We start from the raw sequence: 21,864 nt of genomic DNA on the forward strand, positions 1-21,864 counted from the left end.
GAAGGCATAGTTCCTAGGTCCTTCAAGGTGTTGTTGTTTAACAGAGGAGATTTGGAGTGTGCCCACTCTGCTGGAATGTACTAGGCGGGCAGAAACAGTTGGAGACGAGCAATCTCTCAGTGATTCGTATCTTATGCTGTATAGGCTTCGTAGCTAATAACCACCACTCAGAAGCCAACTGGCAATCACAGAAGCTTGGCTTGGTAATAGTGATACATGGGCACACCAAGAAGTGTCCATTGTTATTCACTCAGCTGAATTTTGAACCAGCTGCAGCTTCTAAGTTATCTTAAAGGACAACCTCGTGTAAAGACCATTGCAACCATCCAGTTGTGAAATTCTACAGCAAGAGTGACTACGGTATTTAAAGATCCTCCTGATCATGAAACTGACATACAGGATGAACCTATGCAAAGACCTCTCTGGCCACAATTGCTATCTGCAATTGTCTTTTTGAGCAATGTCTGTAATCCAGAAGTTTTGTACCAGTCTTATCTAGGGAAGTGTAGCCCCTAACAAGACCAGAGATAGTACCAACCCGTGGTTCCAAAAAGCCACAGCCACTCCATCATGTTGGGATTGACTATTCTTCCTCTAAGTGGACCTCCAAATATTGGGCCAATACATTGACACTTTCATCTATTCTGCTTGAATTAGAGACCCAATATTAGCCCCGAGACCGCAGAGAGGGGCAGCATGCAAATCTAAATAATAATAGTAATAATAATAGTAATAATAGTAATAATAATAATAATAATATTAATAATAAGTCTACGGAGAGGGGCGGCATACAAGTCTAATAAATAAAATTAATAATAGTAATAATAATAATAATAATAATAATAATAATAATAATAATAATAAATTTCTTGTAGATCTTTGCTATATATATTCTGATTATGTACTTTTGATTAATTATCCTTATGCAACATTAGGAAGTGTTGAAGTTTAGTGTTTATTCTAAACCTATTTGGCTGGCTGGATTAGTTACAAAAAGCTTTCATTTATTTTTTGTAGAAATTATATGGTGTCTCTCCCAGTGCCAAGATTCCATGACCCAGTAAAGATAAATCTCAAGCTAAAAACTGAGGCTGCCTTATAAGGAGAATGAAAAAAAATGCAGCTGTTTATGTAACATTTGTGTTTATATCAAGGGACATCATAGACGGTTTTTCTCCCCTTTTTAGAACAGCTGAGTGCAATGTGTGTAGCATTAAAACTATGCCATGAAGAAAAACTAAATGGTGAAAAGAAAGGTTAATTTTTCTGGCATTTAGTAAATTACAGTTAGCAGAAGTAGTACTTTTTAAGTCCTGAAAGAGCTGGGTGGATCCTAAAAAATACTAGACTGCCTTTGAGTATAAAATTCCTTCACTTTACTTTTTTGGCCACATTTGCATGAATGAATCTTATGATAAGACTAAACAAAATAAACCCATCAATCCATACAGACAACTATAATAGCATTCTTGATTATTTACTGATTTGCTGATGGCAACAGTCCTATCATTTTGCCTTACCAAGGACTTTCTGCTTTCACTGCTTTTTAAACATGATATAAAGAAAAGTCCAATCTAATCTAAGTGGAGGGGTACAAGCTTTTCAAAATCTAGGGTACTATGACCATGAAGGCTTAGTAGCAGATCTGGGTCCTTTGACATCTTAGAGGGCAAATCCACCGCACCTTCTCTTGGCAGGCTGCACTGGGCGAACAGATTTTGCCTTGAGCAGGAAGTAATGAAGCTATTGAGGCTCAAAGACATGAGGGACTTTACAGGCAATAAGTAGCTCCTTGAATTGAACCCAAAAGCTCTTCAGTAGCAAACACTGAGGTTATTCAATTAGCAGTTGCATGGCTGCATTTTATACCAGCTGGAGCTTCCAAATCATCTTAAAGGATAACCTCATGTAGAGCAAATCCACACACAAGCTGAGAAAGATGTATGTCCAGTTGTTGGCAATTCATTCAGTCAAAATTAACTCTTCAAGAAACTTAAAGAGATTCTCCGTACTGAAGGAGCGGGTCCAGCAGTCACATGGGTTGCTCATGTCCAATCCGGTGGAACTGAGCCTAGTGTTAAAAAAGCTTGCTGGATCCGCCCCTTCCCCAGAATTCGCTCAGTTCGCATATCCTGCGGTTGTATTGTGATAGCTCGTTCAACATTCTAACACCTTCCCTTCGATCTTTCCTTCAAAAGTAGTAAGAATTGTTTATCCTTATTTGTTTACTTGCACTAATAGCGCCAGCCGTTTGCGGCTCGGCTTTTTTCCTTGGGAGAAGTTGCGTTTTCGTTTTCCCACGGCTGTTTTGCCGTTTACGATCCCCGCTGCCGCTTGTGGATTCCTTTAATCCTTTGGCCTGGAGGTCTTGGTGCAAGTATTGCCTCATTGATTTATTTATAGTACTATTGTTAAGGGCTTAAGAAATACCTCCTGCGGAGTGAGACGCTTGTTTCTAGTCTCCTGGACTTAGTCGATCGCTTTCCCTTTAAGAATTCTATTACGGAGCGATTTTTCGGCGTGAAGGCCTTCGCGCCCTTTTTTAATTTAGGCCTCTCGTGTTGGCCTTCTGCCAGCCGCGTAGGCCTCAGTCCACCGCTCGGATCCCGGAGTGGGCTTTGGGACGCTCAGGCTTAATTCTCCACTGGCTAAGCCTCCAACCAGAGTGCCTTGGTTACTTTAATTAAAGTTTAGGGAGGCTGGCCACGCTGTATTTGGGGACACGAACTCTGGGTTTGCCCAGATTGCCCTCAAGTCTCAGCAGCTCCGAGGCCTCGGAGCAGGATCCATTCCTCTTGGGAAGTCTTTGAAATTCTTCTCCCTAATTATTCAGTTATTTGGCTCAGCCTTGTCTTCTGTTAATTGTCAGACTATGGCTACCTTTCCCAAGAGAGGCACCACTCAAGGTCCCAGAGAGGCCAGGCCTACAGGCGATGAGATTACCAGTATCCCCCAGGCCTCGACCTCCTCTTCTTCAGGGGCCCGCCCCTCGACCAAAGTCACCAGGGCTGAGAAGAGAAGGGACCTAGCCCTACAAAAAATCCATGACAAATCAGCAAAGCGTTTGAAAGTACAGGCCCAAGTACTCAGTAGTCATGACCCCCCAGAGGCTTCTAACCTGCCTTCTTCTGGGGTCACTGTGTTATCTCTGGATGAGCCAAACCTAGACAGACCCCAACCTAACCTATGGGGAATAGGTCCAGAGGAACCAGATATTATTGAAGATTCCCCCCAGCCAGGATCCTCCCAGGCCTTCAGGGATTCTTCTGCCATTCCTGCTGATATTTCTAGTTTACCTCCTGAATTCCAATCTATTTTTTCTGTGTTATCCAAGGCCATTGATGCTAAACTCTCTACCATCAATGCGCTCCCCTTACCTCCTCCACCTCCTCGTCCCTCCCGCCCCTTGGGTTCTTCCCCAACGGTTAGAGCTCCTATTCAGGATGAATCAGATTCCTCTCAGGACGAATATGAGGATATGGAGGAGGATGAGGATCCCTTTCAAGGCCTCTCAGATGATGAGGAATCCCAAATAAAGGTTCCTTCTCCAATTACTATTTTTCCCTCTCAATTGTTCAAATCTCTCCTCCTCAAAGCTAGAATTTCTACGGGATTGGCGGCCCAGGAGAAACAGGCCTCCACATCCACTGATCCCCCGGAGGAGAATTTACCTTACTTCACAGAGGAACAGGAGGATAACGAGGTAATTCCTATGCCTAAATTGTTTAAAGATGCCTTACTTAAGCAGTGGGATTTCCCAGCCTCTGGGCTTAATCCCACAACCAAGGACAAAAAGTTGTACAAACTCTCCTCTTCCTATGAGGAGCTCCTGTCCTTTCCTAAACCGGATGAGCCTGTCAAGATCCTTCACTCGGCGGCTGCTGTGCCAGGCGAAGCAGAGGAAGTCCTCCGCCCAGAGGACAAGCGGATTGAACAGATGCTCAAAAGAGGATTCACCGCAGATTCCTGGGCCATTAAAAGTTCTGCAGCGGCTTCCTTTTTCTCCAGAGCCATGCTTCTGTGGCTTCGCCAACTTCAACAGCATATTCCTCCCGATGACTTGAGAGGTCAACAAGACTTCAACAAGGTATTTGCAGCTGCTCAGTACGTGGCTGATGCCACTTTACAATCTACTAGATTTTCTGCTAAGTCTATTGCAGCTTCTACAACGGCAAGAAGACTCCTATGGCTTCGCCCTTGGCAAGCAGGAGTACGTCAGAAGTGGCAGTTATCTCTGGGACCCTTAAAGCGCGACCTTCTTTTCGGGGATCTTCTGGATCCACTCCTCACGGAAACCACGGACAAGAAGAAAGTTTTGGGTCCAACCACCAAAAAGGCCACCAAAACGCAGTCCTTTCGTCGCCCAGGGCGTCAACAAGATCAAGCGGCTTCCTATCAGAGAACTCCAGGTCAGTATTCCCCCCGCTTTCGTTCCCAAGGTAGGAACTCCAGGGGCAGAGGTTTTCGCTTCCAAAGGGGAGCGTCCTCTAACAGGACTTCAAAAAAACCTAGATGGTAGTTTTTCCTCGATTCCCATAGGTGGCCGCCTAGCCTATTTCGCCTCTAATTGGCGTCTCACCTCCAAGGACCCCTGGGTCATTGACACTGTTCAAAAAGGCCTTCTTTTAGAATTTACTTCTCCCCCCCCTAAACGTTTTATTTCCTGCCCTTCTCCCAGGTCCTCCTCAGATTGTAACCGTATGGAGGAGGCCATTTCCCACTTATTGTCCATCAGAGCCATTCAACCGGTTCCCCCCGGTCAGAAGGGCCTAGGTTTTTATTCCATCCTATTTATGGTTCCAAAATCCTCCGGAGGTTGGAGAGCTATTTTGGATTTAAAGAAGCTGAACCTATTCATCAAATATAGGAAGTTTAAGATGCACTCCTTATCATCCATTTTGGCCGCCATCCACCCGGGTGATTTCATGGTCTCTTTAGACCTCACTGAGGCCTACCTCCATATTCCTATAGCCAAAGGCCACAGAAAATTTTTACGTTTCTCTTTTCAGGGCAGGCATTTCCAGTATAGGGCGATGCCATTTGGCCTTTCCTCGGCCCCTCGGGTCTTTACAAAGCTCTTGGGGTCCCTGGCGGCCTATATCCGGGCGTCACCCATCCACATTTTATGTTACCTTGATGATATTTTGGTTCATGGGAACTCCCTAGAGAAAGTGAAAGCAGACCTTTCTGTCACCATGTCGGTTCTACAGGACCATGGGTTTTCCATCAACTTTGACAAAAGTCACCTCCAACCTTCCACATCCATTTTACACCTGGGATCCATTATTAATTCAGAAGCTTCCCAGGTCTTTCTTTCTCCTGAGAGAAAGATCAGTATAGGGGAGTTAATTTCTCGCATTTTATCTCAACCTTCAGTTTCCATAGTAGCCCTGTCTTCCCTTTTGGGGAAGATGGTGTCGTGCATAGGCATCATTCCTTGGGCTCGCCTTCATGCTAGGGAACTACAGTGGCTCCTATTACCCTTTCAGAGATCGGGGCACAGCAACTCAAGCCGTCGCATTGTCATCCCACCAATTGTTCGCAGATCCTTCAAGTGGTGGAAGTCTCCGGCCATGGACAAAGGATCCCCTTTCAGGTGCCCGGATCAATTTGTCATCACCACAGACGCCAGTCTATCGGGATGGGGCGCCCACGCCCAGGGGATGATAGCCCAGGGCACGTGGTCCCCGGAGGAAGCTTCCAAGCCAATCAATTGGCTAGAGTTAAGAGCCGTCTCCCTGGCTCTGAAGCAATTCTCTCCTCGCATCCCCAACCGGCACGTTCTCATTCTCACCGACAACATCGCCACGAAAAGCCATATCTGCAGACAGGGGGGCACGAGATCCAAGGCCCTCATGAGGGAGGCACTCAAGTTAGGCCTTTGGGCGGAAAAACATCTTCGGTCGCTCCTAGCCGACCACATCTCGGGGAGCCTCAACGTCCAGGCGGATTGGCTATCTCGAGCAACGATAGACCCCGGAGAGTGGAATCTCCATCAAGACCTGTTCCATCAAATCAGCCTCAGATTCGGCCTACCAGTTCTGGATCTCTTCGCGACCAATGCGAACGCCCAACTCCCTCGATTTTTTTCCAGATTTCCATCCCCGGGAGCGGAAGCAATCAATGCCCTCCGGAGCCCATGGCCTCCAGGCCTACTCTACGCATTCCCTCCAATTCCAATTCTCCCGGACGTGATTCACAAGGTCCTCACCGAGAGGGCCCGAGTAATCCTAATCGCCCCTCATTGGCCCCGCCGGCCCTGGTTCGCGGATCTCCAACAGTTGTCCGTCCAGGACCCTTGGCGACTCCCCGTTTCGGGGGATATGCTGCGGCAGGGGGCCTCATTCCATCCAGACCCGGAGTGGTTCCACCTCACCGCCTGGCTGTTATCAGGAGAGACCTAGAACTGCGTGGACACGACCCCGATACAGTGGAGGTCATCTTAAAGGCCAGAAGGGGTTCGACCAATCGAATCTACGACCATACGTGGTCCAAGTTTCACCAGTGGTGTCTACAGGAGGGTCTCTCTCCCCTGTGCATCCCCATACACAGGATCATTTCCTTCCTTATGCAAGGTTTCCATAAAGGACTTTCCACCAGCACCCTCCGGCGTCATCTGGCGGCCATTTCCTCTGTCCTAGCGGGGCCCCGCAGACAGCCTCTCCGTTCCTTTCCAGAAGTTCAGGAATTCCTCAAGGGTATAGCCAACCTCAGACCTTCCAAGGTCCACAGGTATCCATCCTGGGATTTGCCACGGGTTCTCCATTCCCTCACGCAGGCACCATACGAACCCTTAAAATCGGCGTCCCTCAGGTACCTATCCTTTAAAGTGGCATTCCTGGTGGCTATTACCTCTGCCCGACGCATTTCGGAGTTGGCTGCCCTCTCAATCAGGCAGGACCTCTGCCAATTTCATCAGGACAAGGTAGTCTTGCGACTGGACCCCATCTTCTTACCCAAGGTCAGTTCCATGTTCCACAGGACCCAGGATATTGTCTTACCTTCCTTCTGCCTCCAACGGGACCACCCCTTAACAATTAGATGGCACACCCTGGATCTCATTAGAGCGCTGAGGATCTATATCCAACGCACAGGACCCTTTCGGAGGTCAGAAGCACTTTTTATAGCCTATCATCCCAGAGTCATGGGGGCCAAAGTGTCTTCTACAGTGATAGGCCGTTGGATCAGAGGGACTATATCTAAGGCCTACGAATCGGCCGCCCTCTCAGTTCCAAGGAACATCACAGCGTATTCCACCAGGAGCGCAGCCACCTCGGCTGCTTGGGCGACTCAAGCCCCGTTGGAGGAGGTCTGCAAAGCAGCCACTTGGGCCTCGCCAAATTCCTTCATCAGGCACTACAAAATTGATTCTTACGCCTCAGCGGACGCTGCCTTCGGCAGAAGGGTACTCCAATCCGTTATCTCTCACGATAGCAATCTAATCCCACCCTAGGGACCATCTATTGGGTATGTCCCATGTGACTGCTGGACCCGCTCCTTCAGTACGGAGAATAGGCGTTGATTGCTTACCTGAACGCCTCTTCTCGTACGGTGAGCGGGTACAGCAGTCACTTCCCGCCCTTGTATGTGTCTTCTTTACCTTCCTATAACCTTTCTTCCTCTAACAATGAGAGTTGAACACTACAGAGCTTCACAGCTGAGCCTAGTCTATGGATTCGCGAATTCTGGGGAAGGGGCGGATCCAGCAAGCTTTTTTAACACTAGGCTCAGTTCCACCGGATTGGACATGAGCAACCCATGTGACTGCTGTACCCGCTCACCGTACGAGAAGAGGCGTTCAGGTAAGCAATCAACGCCTATTTCCCAGCGATAGATTACAATAATTTCAGTCAGTGAGTTATTTGCAATTTAACCCCCCCCCCAAATGAAGCGTGAATCTGTATCCCACAAGAAAGAATGATCATTTGCAATATCTAGAAAAAAGAGCTAAACTTTTTTTTGTGCTTATCTCAATTGTGCAAATAGTTGCTGATGCATGTTGAGGGTGGACAAATTAGAGGTTTGGGCTAGCATTTTTAAAACATGAAAATGGATGATTTCTGTGACCTTGATGGGGCTATTATCTCCTGTCCATTAAATTAGCAAGTACATGCAACTGCTTCAGTATGATTTATAAATGGATTTACCTCTCGGTCTGACTTCTATCAGCTGATTGGGGAGATTACTTAACCAATCTTATACATTTGCCTGATTTGACCTAGGAAGAGGAAAACAAGACTTTCTCCATACATAGGCTGGGCAGATTTCGCTTGGACAAGACTCAGTTGTAAGAAGGTTTGCAGCAGTTTTATATTGAAGGCACTTTGGACAAATAATATACCATAATTTTGGAGTATAAGACGCACCTGATTATAAGATGCACCTTAGTTTTGGGGGAGGAAAACAAAGAAAAAAGGCCTCTCTCTCCTGGCAATTTGCCAAATAGCAAGCAGCACAGATGATATACACTGTATATGTCTGTGTGTATGATTGGTTTTATAATAAAGGTTTTTAACTGTTTTAATATTGGATTGTTATATGCTGTTTTTATTACTGTTGTTAGCCACCCTGAGTCTACGGAGAGGGGTGGCATACAAATCCAATCAATCAATCAATCAATCAATCAATCAATAAATAAATAAATAAATAAATAAATAAATAAATAAATACTGTTTGATGTGTATTTCTGTGCATGTGTGCCTGACCCTAAAAAATAGCAAAGAATTGGAGAAATGTACATTATGGATGTATGTTAATCCAGAAAGTTTTCTTAAATGTAATCACACTAACTCTTCTCAATTATTTAAATAAATCTACTCCAAACATGACTAAGTCAGGGTTTAACTCAGCTGCCTTATCTTAATACTAATACTTAATACTAAAAACAGGACATTTCAGATTATACTTTTATGGATCTTTAAAATTGATGTGACTTTCTGGAAGTTTTTTCTGCTATTTACAAGAAGTTACAATAACATTGGGCCTCTTCAGATCAAACATTTATTTTAAAAAGCTTCTTTATTTTTTTTTAGAACAATAATAAAGCAGTCTTTAAAAATAAGTCTAGTAATTTGAACATTCTATAGGCACATTCTATAGTTATTGATTTACCTCCTTGCAGCAAAAAACAAACAGCCAGTATCCACACAGTTTGATTAGCACAAGAAAATAAAATTCTGCCTTGTCTCTCCCTGTCTCCGTGCAGTTTTAGTTTCACTTTCATTTTAGCATGTGGGCTTGCCAGCAACTTCAATCAATCAGCTTAGTGTTGGGCGGCAAATAATCAATGGCTTGTGCTATTCAGGCTTTGCTGCTGTTTTCTGCAAGGAGGTAAATTGCTGGCAGGCAAAGACCAAAGAGTGGGGGTGGCTGGGTGGGGCTACATTCGGTGTATAAGTAACAGCCAAGTTTTCACCCTCTTCTGGGGTGTAAAAAGGTGCATCTTATACTCCCAAAAAATACGGTAGGTATTCTCCAAACGGACCTCCACCAGATATTCTGAATTCATATTCAATGACAGTCAACAATTTGTCATAGAGAATGGGAAGGCAGGTGTAAAATATTGTGAAGAATCCTTGTTGGGGGTGCTGTCCTAGTTCTTGATGCTGCTGCCTTATTTTGTTCAGTGCCTTGTTCAGTATTTATCTTGAAAAACAGTGGCTGAAATAATTTACAAATGCCTTTAATTTCTCCAGTCATTGATTTATATGTTCCACATTGTTAATTATAATTTTCCTAACCCCAAGTAGGCATCATTAAATTATTTGAGTTACATATATGAAATACAGCCACTTGATGTACCGTAGGACCCATCTTTTCAAGCATTTGCTTCATGTGGCTGTAAGATTTATGAACATCCATTGAAGTAGCAAAGGTTATAGCTTGTGGTCATGCTGCCTTACTCTTTGTGGTTATTTTGGCTTGCTCTTTGTAGTATATCTCTCGGGTATTAACCACAACTAGGTGGAGCTGTTTTATGTTACATAGAAGTTAAAATCTTAAGCCTCTCAAGTATGTGATGTGTTTTGGCCAACCTTTTAGTGTCATATTTATCTTTGGAATGTTTGTGTACCCTTAATATGAACCTTAGCCAAGGGCACTGAGCTAGAATTGATATCATACACATATGATATACACCCGTATGAAAAAAATAAATATCTTTGAGATATTTTTATTTATATCATACATTTCTAAACAACATTTCAAGTGGCCGTCTTCCCAAGCCAATTCAAAAAAATTATCCTCAGGGTAGTGTGCAAAAACAACAACAAAAACAACCTGAAAATTAAAATCATACAATTGAAACCGCAATACTTGTATTACAACACATCTACTCCTCAACTTACAATCATTTATTTAATGAATGTTTGAAGTTGCAACTGACATTGAAAAAAATAGACTTATGGCCAGTTTTCATATTAATGACTGTTGCAGCGTCCCCATGATCATGTGATCAAAACTCAGGCACTTGGCAACTGGCATGTATTATGACAGTTGCACTGTTCTGAGGTCATGTGATCATCATTTGTAGTGTACCATTTGTAGAAGCCATCCCAGCTGGCTTCTGACAAGCTAGATTTGTTTAGCTTGTCCACTTAACAACTGCAGTGATTTGCTTAATGATTGTGAAACGGTTGTAAAATTGGGCAAAACTCTGTTGTTCAAACATGGTCCAAACCAAGGGATATTTCTACAGAATTGTTAGAGAATTCCACAATTTGGAATTCAACACACGGATAGGTTCCAGAGGGTACCTTCAGGATTTCAACACATGGACAGGTTCCAGGTTCAGTTAACCTGAAACTCAGTCATTTTGGATAGTGTGATGGACAGCATATAGATTAAATAAACAAAAGTTGTATGTGTATTTATCTTTTAGCATTACAGTGCTGTCAGCCAAACAAGCCCACAGAGGCTTATAATAACACCAAATATTTACTGTCCCCCAGAACATATATCTAATATCTTTTAAAAACATTCTAACCATGTAACACAAAACAATAATTTGACGTTGAGATCACAATCGAAGTGCACACTGGAATTTGATAGCAACATTAAAACTTGGTCCAAGATGAAAACTAATTAAAATACATTTGCAGGGTTGTTGTTGTTTTTATGCCACAGAACAGGCAAACTGGATTATTTAGGGGAAGGCTGTCATTACAGTGTAGTAATCAACTAAAAAGGTCCCAACCTTTGTAGGTTCAAAACACGTTTCGCTTTAGAGGAACACACAATGAACTAAAATGCATTTTAGCTTTTGTGCTACTTCTTATGGAGAAGAAATGTAGACTCAAATGTTTTGACGTGTCAGGAAGAGTTTAGTTTTTGGAACTAGTGCATTTTTTGAATCTCTTTCAAAGGTATCATATATACAGAACATTACAAAATAAAAGTAGCAGGTAACTAGCACATGGATCACAGTAGTTGAATTGGTCTTCTCCAGGAAATTACGTACCCAATAAACAAGTAGAGCTAGAAAAAGGTATTTACCACTATATAGAGTGCTGTACCTAAATGCTTATAGCTAACAAAGGTCAAACATAATCACCAAACTCTGCACCTGATTCTTTAAGGGAAGAATCTCCACATCTGCATCAGTGAAGATCTCTTTCAGTTGCTCGATTCTAATGTAAATATCAGTTTTAGTTTCAGTCCATTATATCTAATCCAATCTGAGCCAAGCAGGAATGGAGCATAGAGCCTAGCACATTAATGAGCATAGGGATCAGAAGTAAACCTTTATCCTCATAGCAGTGATGCCAAGCCTCACGACTTTGACAGTTATCCCCCAATGTAAATCATCACTAGCACTGATTATGTTACCTAATTGGATGAAATATGCGCAAGCAAACAATCAAGGTCAGAGAGCACCAAGAAATCCATGGTGGATCTTAAGCAACTTTCCTAAAGGCAGGCAGAGTTGGGGGATGTGATTACAGAAAATAGGAGTAACCACAGAAAAGGCAGACATTACTAGGTCCCATAAAATGACAAGATTTAAAAGAAGGAACTTGGAGATACCCTTCCTGTTGGATCAAGTTGTGTGGGCAGAAAACAATCCTTGATCCCATGACATGTAAGGTTTTAAAGGTGACACACAGCATCTTGAATCTCATCCAAAGACCTATTAGAAACCAAAGCAGCTCGCTGGTTTCTAATAGGTAGTACAAGTGTTACATAGGCATAATGAGATACGTCCATTAATGATGCATGCCTCTGCATCCTGGACCAAGTAAAACTTCTGGTTGGTCTTCAAGAGCAGCCTGCATATAGAGTGCACTGCAACAGACCAACTGTAGAACTATGGTGAAAAACTATGCCCGAAAGAAAAAAATAGTATGTTAATGATAACATTATTCTGTTTTGATTGTTGCTTTATTTTGATTTTTATAGACCCAGAATTTTGTAATTTGATATTTACCTAAAATATTTGCCATACTGAGTTATGGCTATGGCTTAGATCTAAAGATCCTACTTTATCAAAGATAATTCCACTTGCACTCCTAAAATCAACATTATAATATCCTATATGGCAGTGATTTTCAACCTTTTTTGAGCCGTGGCACATTTTTTACATTTACAAAACCATGGGGCACATTGAGTGGGGATGGGGGGGGCAGCTAAAAAAAGTTTGGACAAAAAAATTCTCTCTCTCTCTCTTCCTCCCTTTCGCTCTATTTCTCCCTCCCTCCCTCTTTCTCTGTCTCTCTCTTTCTCTTTTTTCTCTCTCCCTCCTTCCCTCTTTCTTCCTCTCTTCCTTTCTTCCTCTTTTTTGCTCTCTTTCTCTCTCCCTCCCTGCCTCCCTCTATATCTTTCTCTCTCCCACCTTCCCTCCTTCTCACTCTTTCTCTTTCTCTCTTGTTCTCTTTCTCTCTGTCTTCCTTCCTTTCTTTCTCTCTCTTGTTCTCTTTCTTTTTCCCTCTCTTGCTTTCTCTCTCTCTCTCTTGCTTTATTTATTTTTTCTCTCTCTTTCTTTCTCTCTCTGTTTTCTTTCTCTCTCTCTCTCTTGCTTGCTTTCACTCTCTCTTGCTCTTTCTCTCTCTCTTTCTTTCTCTCTCTGTGTCTCTTTCTTTCTTTCTTTCTCTCTTGTTTTCTTTCTCTCTCTGAGCTTCGCGGCACACCTGACCATGTCTCGCGGCACACTGGTTGAAAAACACTGCTATATGGAACAGAAAAAAATATGGGCACCATTTTTTATGTGAGCTGAAGTGCAGCAGCCCTTTTAGTGCAGGGCATTAAATCCAGGCTGTCTTCTGACAAGAAATATTTTCTGAACTGCAGGATCGAAAGCTGACAAAAGTGGAACGGCAAAGATTTAAAGAAGAAGCAGAAATGTTGAAAGGTCTTCAGCACCCAAATATTGTTAGGTTTTATGATTTTTGGGAGTCGTGTTTAAAAGGAAAAAAGTGTATTGTCCTGGTAACAGAACTGATGACATCCGGAACTCTGAAAACGTAAGTACTAGTTATGTCATGACATGGACAATTAGTTAAGTAGAACATCTGTATAGACAAAGTTCTTGCTTATGCCCCTAACATTGTAAAAAATGGAAATATACCTACCTTCTGTATAATTGCTTGCCTGACTGTATTTTAAATTAAATCAATTTCATTTCAAAATTAAATTTCATTTCTGTTATATTCGCTATTGTTTTCTTCATGGTTCTGCTTGTATTTTCTCTTCCTTTCTTTGTTTTACTTGGGTCATTTTGAACCTCTTGGTTAATGTTTTCCAAAATAGATAACATTATTAAGCTATAATCAAATAATCTTCTACCAATGAGAAGGAAAACACTTGATTCAAATGAACATGCTTGAATAATTAATCTGAATCATAATGTTTTATTATTTTACTGAATTTAATATTACCAATGGCATAATAACCTTTTTCAATATTTGTAACTATTTTCTGCATGTTTTTTCCCCTTCATGAGGAATTGCTTCACGTTTCAAACCTGAAGCAGTATTGTTGTTCAACTGTATGCTAATATATATACAATCTCAGTGCACACATAGTTTTGCATAAACAAGGATCTTCATAGAATTGTATTTAATAGCACTTAGCACAGTATTTAAATGAATTTATTTATGATTTACCTTTTAAACTATTGTCTTAAATTAGAAATGTATTTGAGAGTACTTGGCTGAAAGCTGAATCAGATAAGTCTAATTGTAAGAGGTAGGTTGCTGACAAAGTGCTCAAATTGACCTGGAAAGTATCACAAATGTTTCAGGACCTTGTTGTGTTGCAGAAAGGCAGATATTGTCCACAAGAAGAATCTAAATGCATCTGTTTTTCTCTAAAATAATTTTATTCCATGTCGCATGTTTTTATTTTAGCTATTTGAAGAGATTTAAAGTGATGAAACCAAAAGTTCTTCGTAGCTGGTGTCGACAAATCTTAAAAGGTCTTCATTTTCTGCACACTCGAACACCACCAATTATTCATAGAGATTTAAAATGTGACAATATTTTTATAACTGGGCCAACTGGATCTGTGAAGATAGGAGATTTGGGTCTGGCAACTCTTAAGAGAACTTCATTTGCCAAAAGTGTCATAGGTAAGCATGACATGACACGACATAATAACAGAGTTAGAAGAGACCTTGGAGGTCTTTCAGTCCAACCCCCTACTCAAGCAGGAAACCCTACACCAGTGATGGCAAACCTACGGCACGGGTGCCACAGGTGGAACGCGAAGCCATATCTGCTGGAACATGAACCGTTGCCCTAACTTAGCTCCAACGTGCATGTGTCAGCTGATTTTGCCTCATACAGCGGCTCTGGGAGGGGTTTTTGGTTTCCAGAAAGCCTCTGGGGGAATGAGGGAGGGAGTTTTTACCCTCCTCAGGCTCCAGGGAAGCCTTTGGAGCTTGGGGAGGATGAAACATTAGCCTACTGGACCCACAAGAAGTTGAGAAACAGGCTGTTTCCAGCCTCCAAAGGGCCTCCAGGGAGCAAGGAAAGTTGTTTTTGCCCTCTCCAGGCATTGAATTATGAGTGTGGGCAATTGCGCATGTGCGACAATGCGCGCCCACGCTCTTTCAGCACCTGAGGAAAAAAAGATTTGCTATCACTGTCCTACACCATTTCAGACAAATGGCTGTCCCCTCCCTTCTTAAAAGCCTCCATATTTTATTTACACCAACTCTCTTTATTGAAAATGGGTGAATTATAGTATTGACAAACCAAACAATTAACCCATATTTTGTTTTCACTGGCAATGTTAAATCCTTGCCTCATACATTCTTCCAAAATTAGTAAAATTTCAACAATGTTATTTTTTTCTTAATCTGTTGTATTGATGTTCTATTGATGATGTATTGACTATTATACACACGAATGATAATTTACTTTTGTTTAGAAGTTTATGTTTATATTAGATATAATTATAAGTGAATAAACTTAGAAAGCAGTACTATCTTTAATCAACCAAAATCAAGATGAAATTATTTTAATCCACCCTCTCCAATTTTCTCTTTCTCAAGATCATGTATCACATGATCAAGATCTTGTCCCCCCCACTCCTTTTCCCTAGGAGTGCACTGCTCTCTTCTCTTTACCAAAGCAAAATCTACATTCATGCCATCTTGAATTCTGACTTCAAAATTTCTTATGGAAATGTATAGCTCAGGGATTTGCCATAAAGTATAAAAAGAAGTAGGGCAAGAAACTGTTAACTTTCACACTTTTATATAACATAAATATAACATATAATACTTTGGCATTGCTATATTAGATCAAACAAGGTATTAAGTGAAATAAACCTCACAGGATATTTGATGAATTCGTCAAATTCCAGATATTTTTTTCAAAAAACATGGAGATCTCTATGTTATCTCAGAAAATTATTAGAAAGTAATAATTTCATCTGGTGATCCCTTTGGGTTCAACCCAATATTATATCTAACTATCTGTCTTACTAATTTCAATTTAAAATATAGATGTTTCTTTGATATTTCTTTGATATTTATGCATAGAACATTCTCGTTTAAATGTACTTTTCTCTGGATGATGCTTTATGTACAAGTATGTTTTCTAAGATGGATTCCTTTTGTTCTATTCAGGTACTCCAGAATTCATGGCCCCAGAAATGTATGAAGAACACTATGATGAATCGGTGGATGTATATGCTTTTGGAATGTGTATGTTGGAAATGGCTACCTCAGAATATCCATATTCAGAATGCCAGAATGCTGCTCAAATTTATAGGAAAGTAACCTCTGTAAGTGATATTTTTAGTATAATCATTTTGCTTTTTCATTTACACTGTTTTTCCTTATTTTAACATTGTAAGCATTGATATACTATTCTATAACATACTGTATAATTTTAATAAAAGTATTGTTGAAATAATTCTTAAATTCTCAACATCATGATTATGTTGAATACTTTGTTGTCTTATTTAGGTCTTGTTTTCTGGCAAGAAGAAATTATTTCTTTTTAAGACCAGGGCTGAAGTAATTCTGTATATCCTCTCCTTTTTCATTCCCATCCCAGTCACTCACTTCAAAATATACAAATGGTGTCAGTGTTTTTCACATATGCTCAATTTCCCATTTTATTAATGACATGTTTTGTTACTTGTTTCAGTGTTCATTTATAAAAATTCTACATGCAAATTGTTTCAACTTCTTTAACATTTATTTTTATATATTTTTAAATTTCTGAACTATAATAACAATTTAAATAGTGAAGAATGTAGCACATTATCAAATACAAACTGATTATATTATATATTTTGCGACTGGGGGAACAGTTTTTGGGAAGAACCATCTGTGCTGCAGAACAAATTATATCCTCCAGCCACCAATTTTATTTCTGAAGAATATAAAACTTATTTTTTTTGGCAAAAAATCAGGTGACACCTAGAGATTTACCAAATATGATATAAAGATAGAACAATTCTTTCTTAATTTGTCACTAGAAGATTGTGTGCATGTATGATTTGTATTTATTTTATATACAGTTTCTTGTACCTTTGGAAGCTTGCCTGCAGTGTATACTTACAATGGTTAATGGATATATTTATATGAATTTATTTATTATTATAATATCTTGTTTTTAAAAATAAGGTACAAGCATACCTAATGCTCCCTTCTATTTTCCCCAAAACAACAACCCTGTGAGGGGACACATACACACACACACTCACTCACACACTCACTATGCCTAAGGCAAGACTAGAATGCATTCTCCTAGTTTCTATCCTGGCATCTTAACCATTAGATCAAACTGGTTCTATGCATTTGTATGCAGCATCATCATCATTATTATTATTATTATTATTATTATTATTATTATTATTATTATTATTTATTAGACCTATATGCCGCCCCTCTCCGGAGACCCAGGGCGGCTCACAACAACAATAAAAACAACATAGGTACAAATCTAATAATTAAAACTATGATTAAAACCCCATTATCTTAAAAAACAATCAATATTACACAATCATATCCACATATAACTTTTAATGGTAAGAAGGAGGAGGCATGTACTAGTTGCCCCATGCCTAACGACATAGATAGGTCTTAAGGCTCTTGTGAAAGGTGAGGAGGGTGGGGCCAGTTCAAATCTCTGCAGGGAGCTGATTCCAGAGGGACCAGGCCGCCACAGAGAAGACTCTTCCCCTAGACCCCACCAGACAACATTGTCTGGTCGACGAGACCTAGAGAAGGCCAACTCTGTGGGACCTGATCGACTGCTGGGATTTATACGGCAGAAAGCGGTCCCATAAGAAATCTGGTCCGATGCCATATAGGGCTTTATAGGTCATCACCAACACTTCGAATTGTGTCCAGAAACCAATCGACAACCAATGCAGGCCGCAGAGTGTTGACAAAATGTGGGTATATCTGGAAAGACCCATGACTGCTCGCGCGGCTGCATTCTGCACGATTTGAAGTTTCCAAACACTCTTCAGAGGTAGCCAATTTACTTTTGCCTACAATATCTCTTATAGTTCTATGCATTAGTCTTGTTCCACAATACACTGGCCCACCCATCTTCCTTTGTTCAGCTGCAGTTGTCACTAAACATCCTTGATATTGATCTGACATGTGAACTCCAGGGGCTGACTTTGTTCTTTTATCTTGGTGTATTCTGGATATTAAACTGAATGTGTTGTATTCAGGCTACATTATTTTACACTCAAATCAGTGATGCCTAGTAAAATCCAAATTGATTTTTGCCACCGATTTGAGTGGAATGAAACGTACTTGGGATCCACTCCGTTATATTGAATACAAATATATAAAGAGTGGTGAATTCATATGGATTAATCTGCAAAGATTCCTGTATATGTACACAGAGATTTTTACTTTGTTTTCAGGGGGGAAAGGAAATATTAGAGCTAAACTGTAATGTAAATTGCCTCAGTGGAAGGGGTTAAAAACTTTTAAACTTTGTAACATACTGTCATGGCTATTTATTGCTTTTTCCACTTAGGAAAGAACATCAGGAAACCATCATAGATATCTTTCCACAAACACTTAATTGGATCCTTTACCTTGCCTACATCTGAAATAGAATGATAATGATATTTGTTTGTCATGCCAATCTAATGTAAGGATTACCTAAGAAATGGATTACTAATCCATTCAGACAGAAATACATTCAGCAGAGTTCACAGAGGGAGTAAAAAAATGTCAAGCTGCATCTAAAACAGGCACAAGGCTTTCAGCCTTATAGTTGGCATTTATACATTTTATTTGTTTATTTATTCGATTTTTATGCCGCCCAATCTCGAGGACTCAGGACAGCTTACAACAGCGGTACAAACACAATAAGAATAAATACAAAACAATAAAAGAAGTTGAACAGTTAACTGAGGTTAAAACATAACAAACTAAAAAAAAACCATAAAAAGTTAATAAAAAGAAAAGAAAATCACACTCATACATATACACCATTCTTATAGTTGGCCAGCAGAACAGAATCCTCTTTCCTTTAAAGTCCAGGCACAACCCAAACATTGCTTTGCAAATTTGTCATTGAGATTATGGAGACAAGCTACAGAACAAGCAGGGAAAAAAAATCTTGCTTTGTATGTCCCTTAGAAGAAATTGGCTGTTGTCCTTATATTGTAGGAACAATGTACTACAAACATTCCAATTATTCTATTTCTCTTTCAACCAAGTCTTTGTCTCTAGTTGGTACATTTTGTTAATATTTTTTGGTTATTTTCTGCCTGATTCTTATTTAATATCTTTTGTAAATAGCATAGAATGGAACTCTTTCATTAAATGATTAAACAGATAAGCTTTCCAAGTTTAAAATAACTATCGTATGCGTGTCCTTTCATGCAGTAAACTCTTAATCCTCAATTCATTGTTTTTTGGGAAAGTATTGTTATTTTACAAAGTCATCATGTGATATGGTACATATTTCCCAAGCTTGATGATCAGAACTGTTCATGAAGGTATATGCTTTGCTTTCCTACAAGATTAGTGAGGAAAGACTAAAAGCCCCAGCTGACATAAGCACCAGTTGTGTTACCTAAGCACAGTTTGCATCAACTATTTTGTAAGAAATTGTGTTAAATCCTTAATATGTATAAAGATTAATTTACATCATTCATCTGTATTACTATACTTCTTTAAAAAGTTAAATCAAGTACAGACCAAGAAGATTGGTATAATCAGAATAATTTTCTAGGAGAATTTAGCCTGACTTATTAAAAAGAATTTATGTATTATCCAATTGATTAATTAAATTATAAATTAGTCATAAATTAATCAATTCACATGACTCCTAAAGCTCAATATGAGAGCCATATAAACCAGGAGACTATGTGTTCTAGTCACACCTTGGACACAAAGTCGGTTAAGTAATCTTGGGCCAGCCACTTTTCTCAACCCTAGAAAAACAACAATGGCAAAGTACTTCTGAAAAACCTTGCCAAGAAAACTGCAAGGACTTGTTCAGGCAGTTTCTGAGAATCGAACACAATTGAATAGAAGAAAATAAAAGATCTTGATATAGGTGTTTTATTTAGGGGATTAAGAAATTATAACCATACTGAGCAAAAAAGTAAATATTTTTCTTTCTTATTATACCAATGGGCAGGGCTTCCTCCAGAACAGACCTTAATTGTCATTTTTAGTGATCTCCTATTACAACTAATTGGCCAGTTTCTTTTGGTTATTTGCTCAAATGTTGCCTGTTGCCTGAAATACATCAGTGGGAGAAACTGGAAAGAGCCAAATGCTAATCTCTACCATCTAGCTTCTCTAGATGGTTTAATTAGTTTATCTAAAACAAGTATATCTTCCCACAGTAATTTCTGTAGCATGGATTACCTTTTGCTTTTTAACACTCCATTAAATGAATAAAGTGTACATTTTTTTCCCATTGGTCCTCTGGTTAAAATGGTGCCACAGTTCTTTTTTTTTTAATCATTGAGAAAATCATTATGGCTAAAAGTATAATGAATTGTCCCTCTTTATTAAAATAAGATATATTTAACCTAAAATTATACAAGTCAGAGACAATCTTTGGGGCAACTATTTCAGTCTTTAAACCCATCCTTTTTCTGCAATTTGTTTCCATGCCTGAATCACTCATATCTAAGGGCATTTTGTGGTGCATATGGACAAGAAAATCTTAAAGGTAAATGGTACCAACTCAAATAGTACCTCAAACAGACCTTGAAAGCAGTCACCTCCATGTCTGCTTTGGATAGATAGCCTCAGACTTGCTGCATGAAAGCGAATGAGATCTCTCTCAATTCTAAATGCCAAGAGGCATTATTTTATTTTCATTGCAGCATTTATGGGGGAATGTTGTCTACAATGTTTAAATGTATATTAGTAATCATTTTTGATAGTTAAAATAGGACTCAACCTTAAGTACTATTAAGCAATGGAGAATTCTGTTATTTTAAACTAGTGGATCTGTGGGCATGGCTTGGTGGGCGTGGTTTGGCTTGGTGGGAGTGACAGGGGAAGGATACTGCAAAATCTCCATTCCCAGCCCGCTCAGGGGCCAACCAAAGGTTGTATTTGCCAGTTCTCTGAGCTACTCAAAATTTCTGCTACTGGTTCTCCAGAACCTGTCAGAACGTGCTGGATTTTACCCCTGCTTTTAAGTACTATAAATTGCAAGACATGAAAACTAATTTGTAGATTAAAATTAAAGTTTAAGACATTTAAGGTATCCAGTCAACGAAGCAGTGGAAGTGATGTGCCGGTGCCTGGAGGCTGTTGGAGCATGGATGGGTGTCAACAAGCTCAAACTCAATTCAGACAAGACGGAGTGGCTGTGGGTCTTGCCTCCCAAGAACAATTCTATCTGTCCATCCATTACCCTGGGGGGGGGAATTATTGAGAGGGTCTGCAACTTGGGCATCCTCCTCGATCCACAGCTCACATTAGAGAAACATCTTTCAGCTGTGGCTGAAGGTTTGCCCAGGTTCGCCTGGTGCGCCAGTTGCGGCCCTATTTGGACCGGGAGTCATTGCTCAGTCACTCATGCCCTCATCACCTCGAGGCTCGACTACTGTAACGCTCTCTACATGGGGCTACCTTTGAAAAGTGTTCGGAAACTTCAGATCGTGCAGAATGCAGCTGCGAGAGCAATTATGGGCTTCTCTAAGTATGCCCATATCACTCCAACACTCCGCAGTCTGCATTGGTTGCCGATCAGTTTCCGGTCACAATTCAAAGTGTTGGTTATGACCTATAAAGCCCTTCATGGCACCGTACCAGAATATCTCCGGGACTGCCTTCTGCCGCACGAATCCCAGCGACCGGTTCGGTCCCACAGAGTTGGCTTTCTCCGGGTCCTGTCGACTAAACAATGTTGTCTGGCGGGACCCAGGGGAAGAGCTTTCTCTGTGGCGGCTCCGACCCTCTGGAAC

General features: G+C 40.4%; 1 protein-coding gene across 1 annotated transcript in view; it reads left to right on the top strand.

Moving 5' to 3' along the window:
* WNK2 (WNK lysine deficient protein kinase 2) overlaps positions 1 to 21,864 on the top strand; it is a 130,756-nt gene that overhangs the window by 44,466 nt on the left and 64,426 nt on the right. The window contains exons 3-5 of the mRNA XM_070738533.1: positions 13,285 to 13,457; positions 14,343 to 14,563; positions 16,070 to 16,227. Coding sequence (XP_070594634.1) covers positions 13,285 to 13,457; positions 14,343 to 14,563; positions 16,070 to 16,227 — 552 coding nt within the window. The remainder of the gene's footprint in view (positions 1 to 13,284; positions 13,458 to 14,342; positions 14,564 to 16,069; positions 16,228 to 21,864) is intronic.

This window comes from Erythrolamprus reginae, chromosome 2, assembly GCF_031021105.1.
Source record: "Erythrolamprus reginae isolate rEryReg1 chromosome 2, rEryReg1.hap1, whole genome shotgun sequence".
Classification (NCBI taxonomy): Eukaryota; Metazoa; Chordata; class Lepidosauria; order Squamata; family Dipsadidae; genus Erythrolamprus; species Erythrolamprus reginae.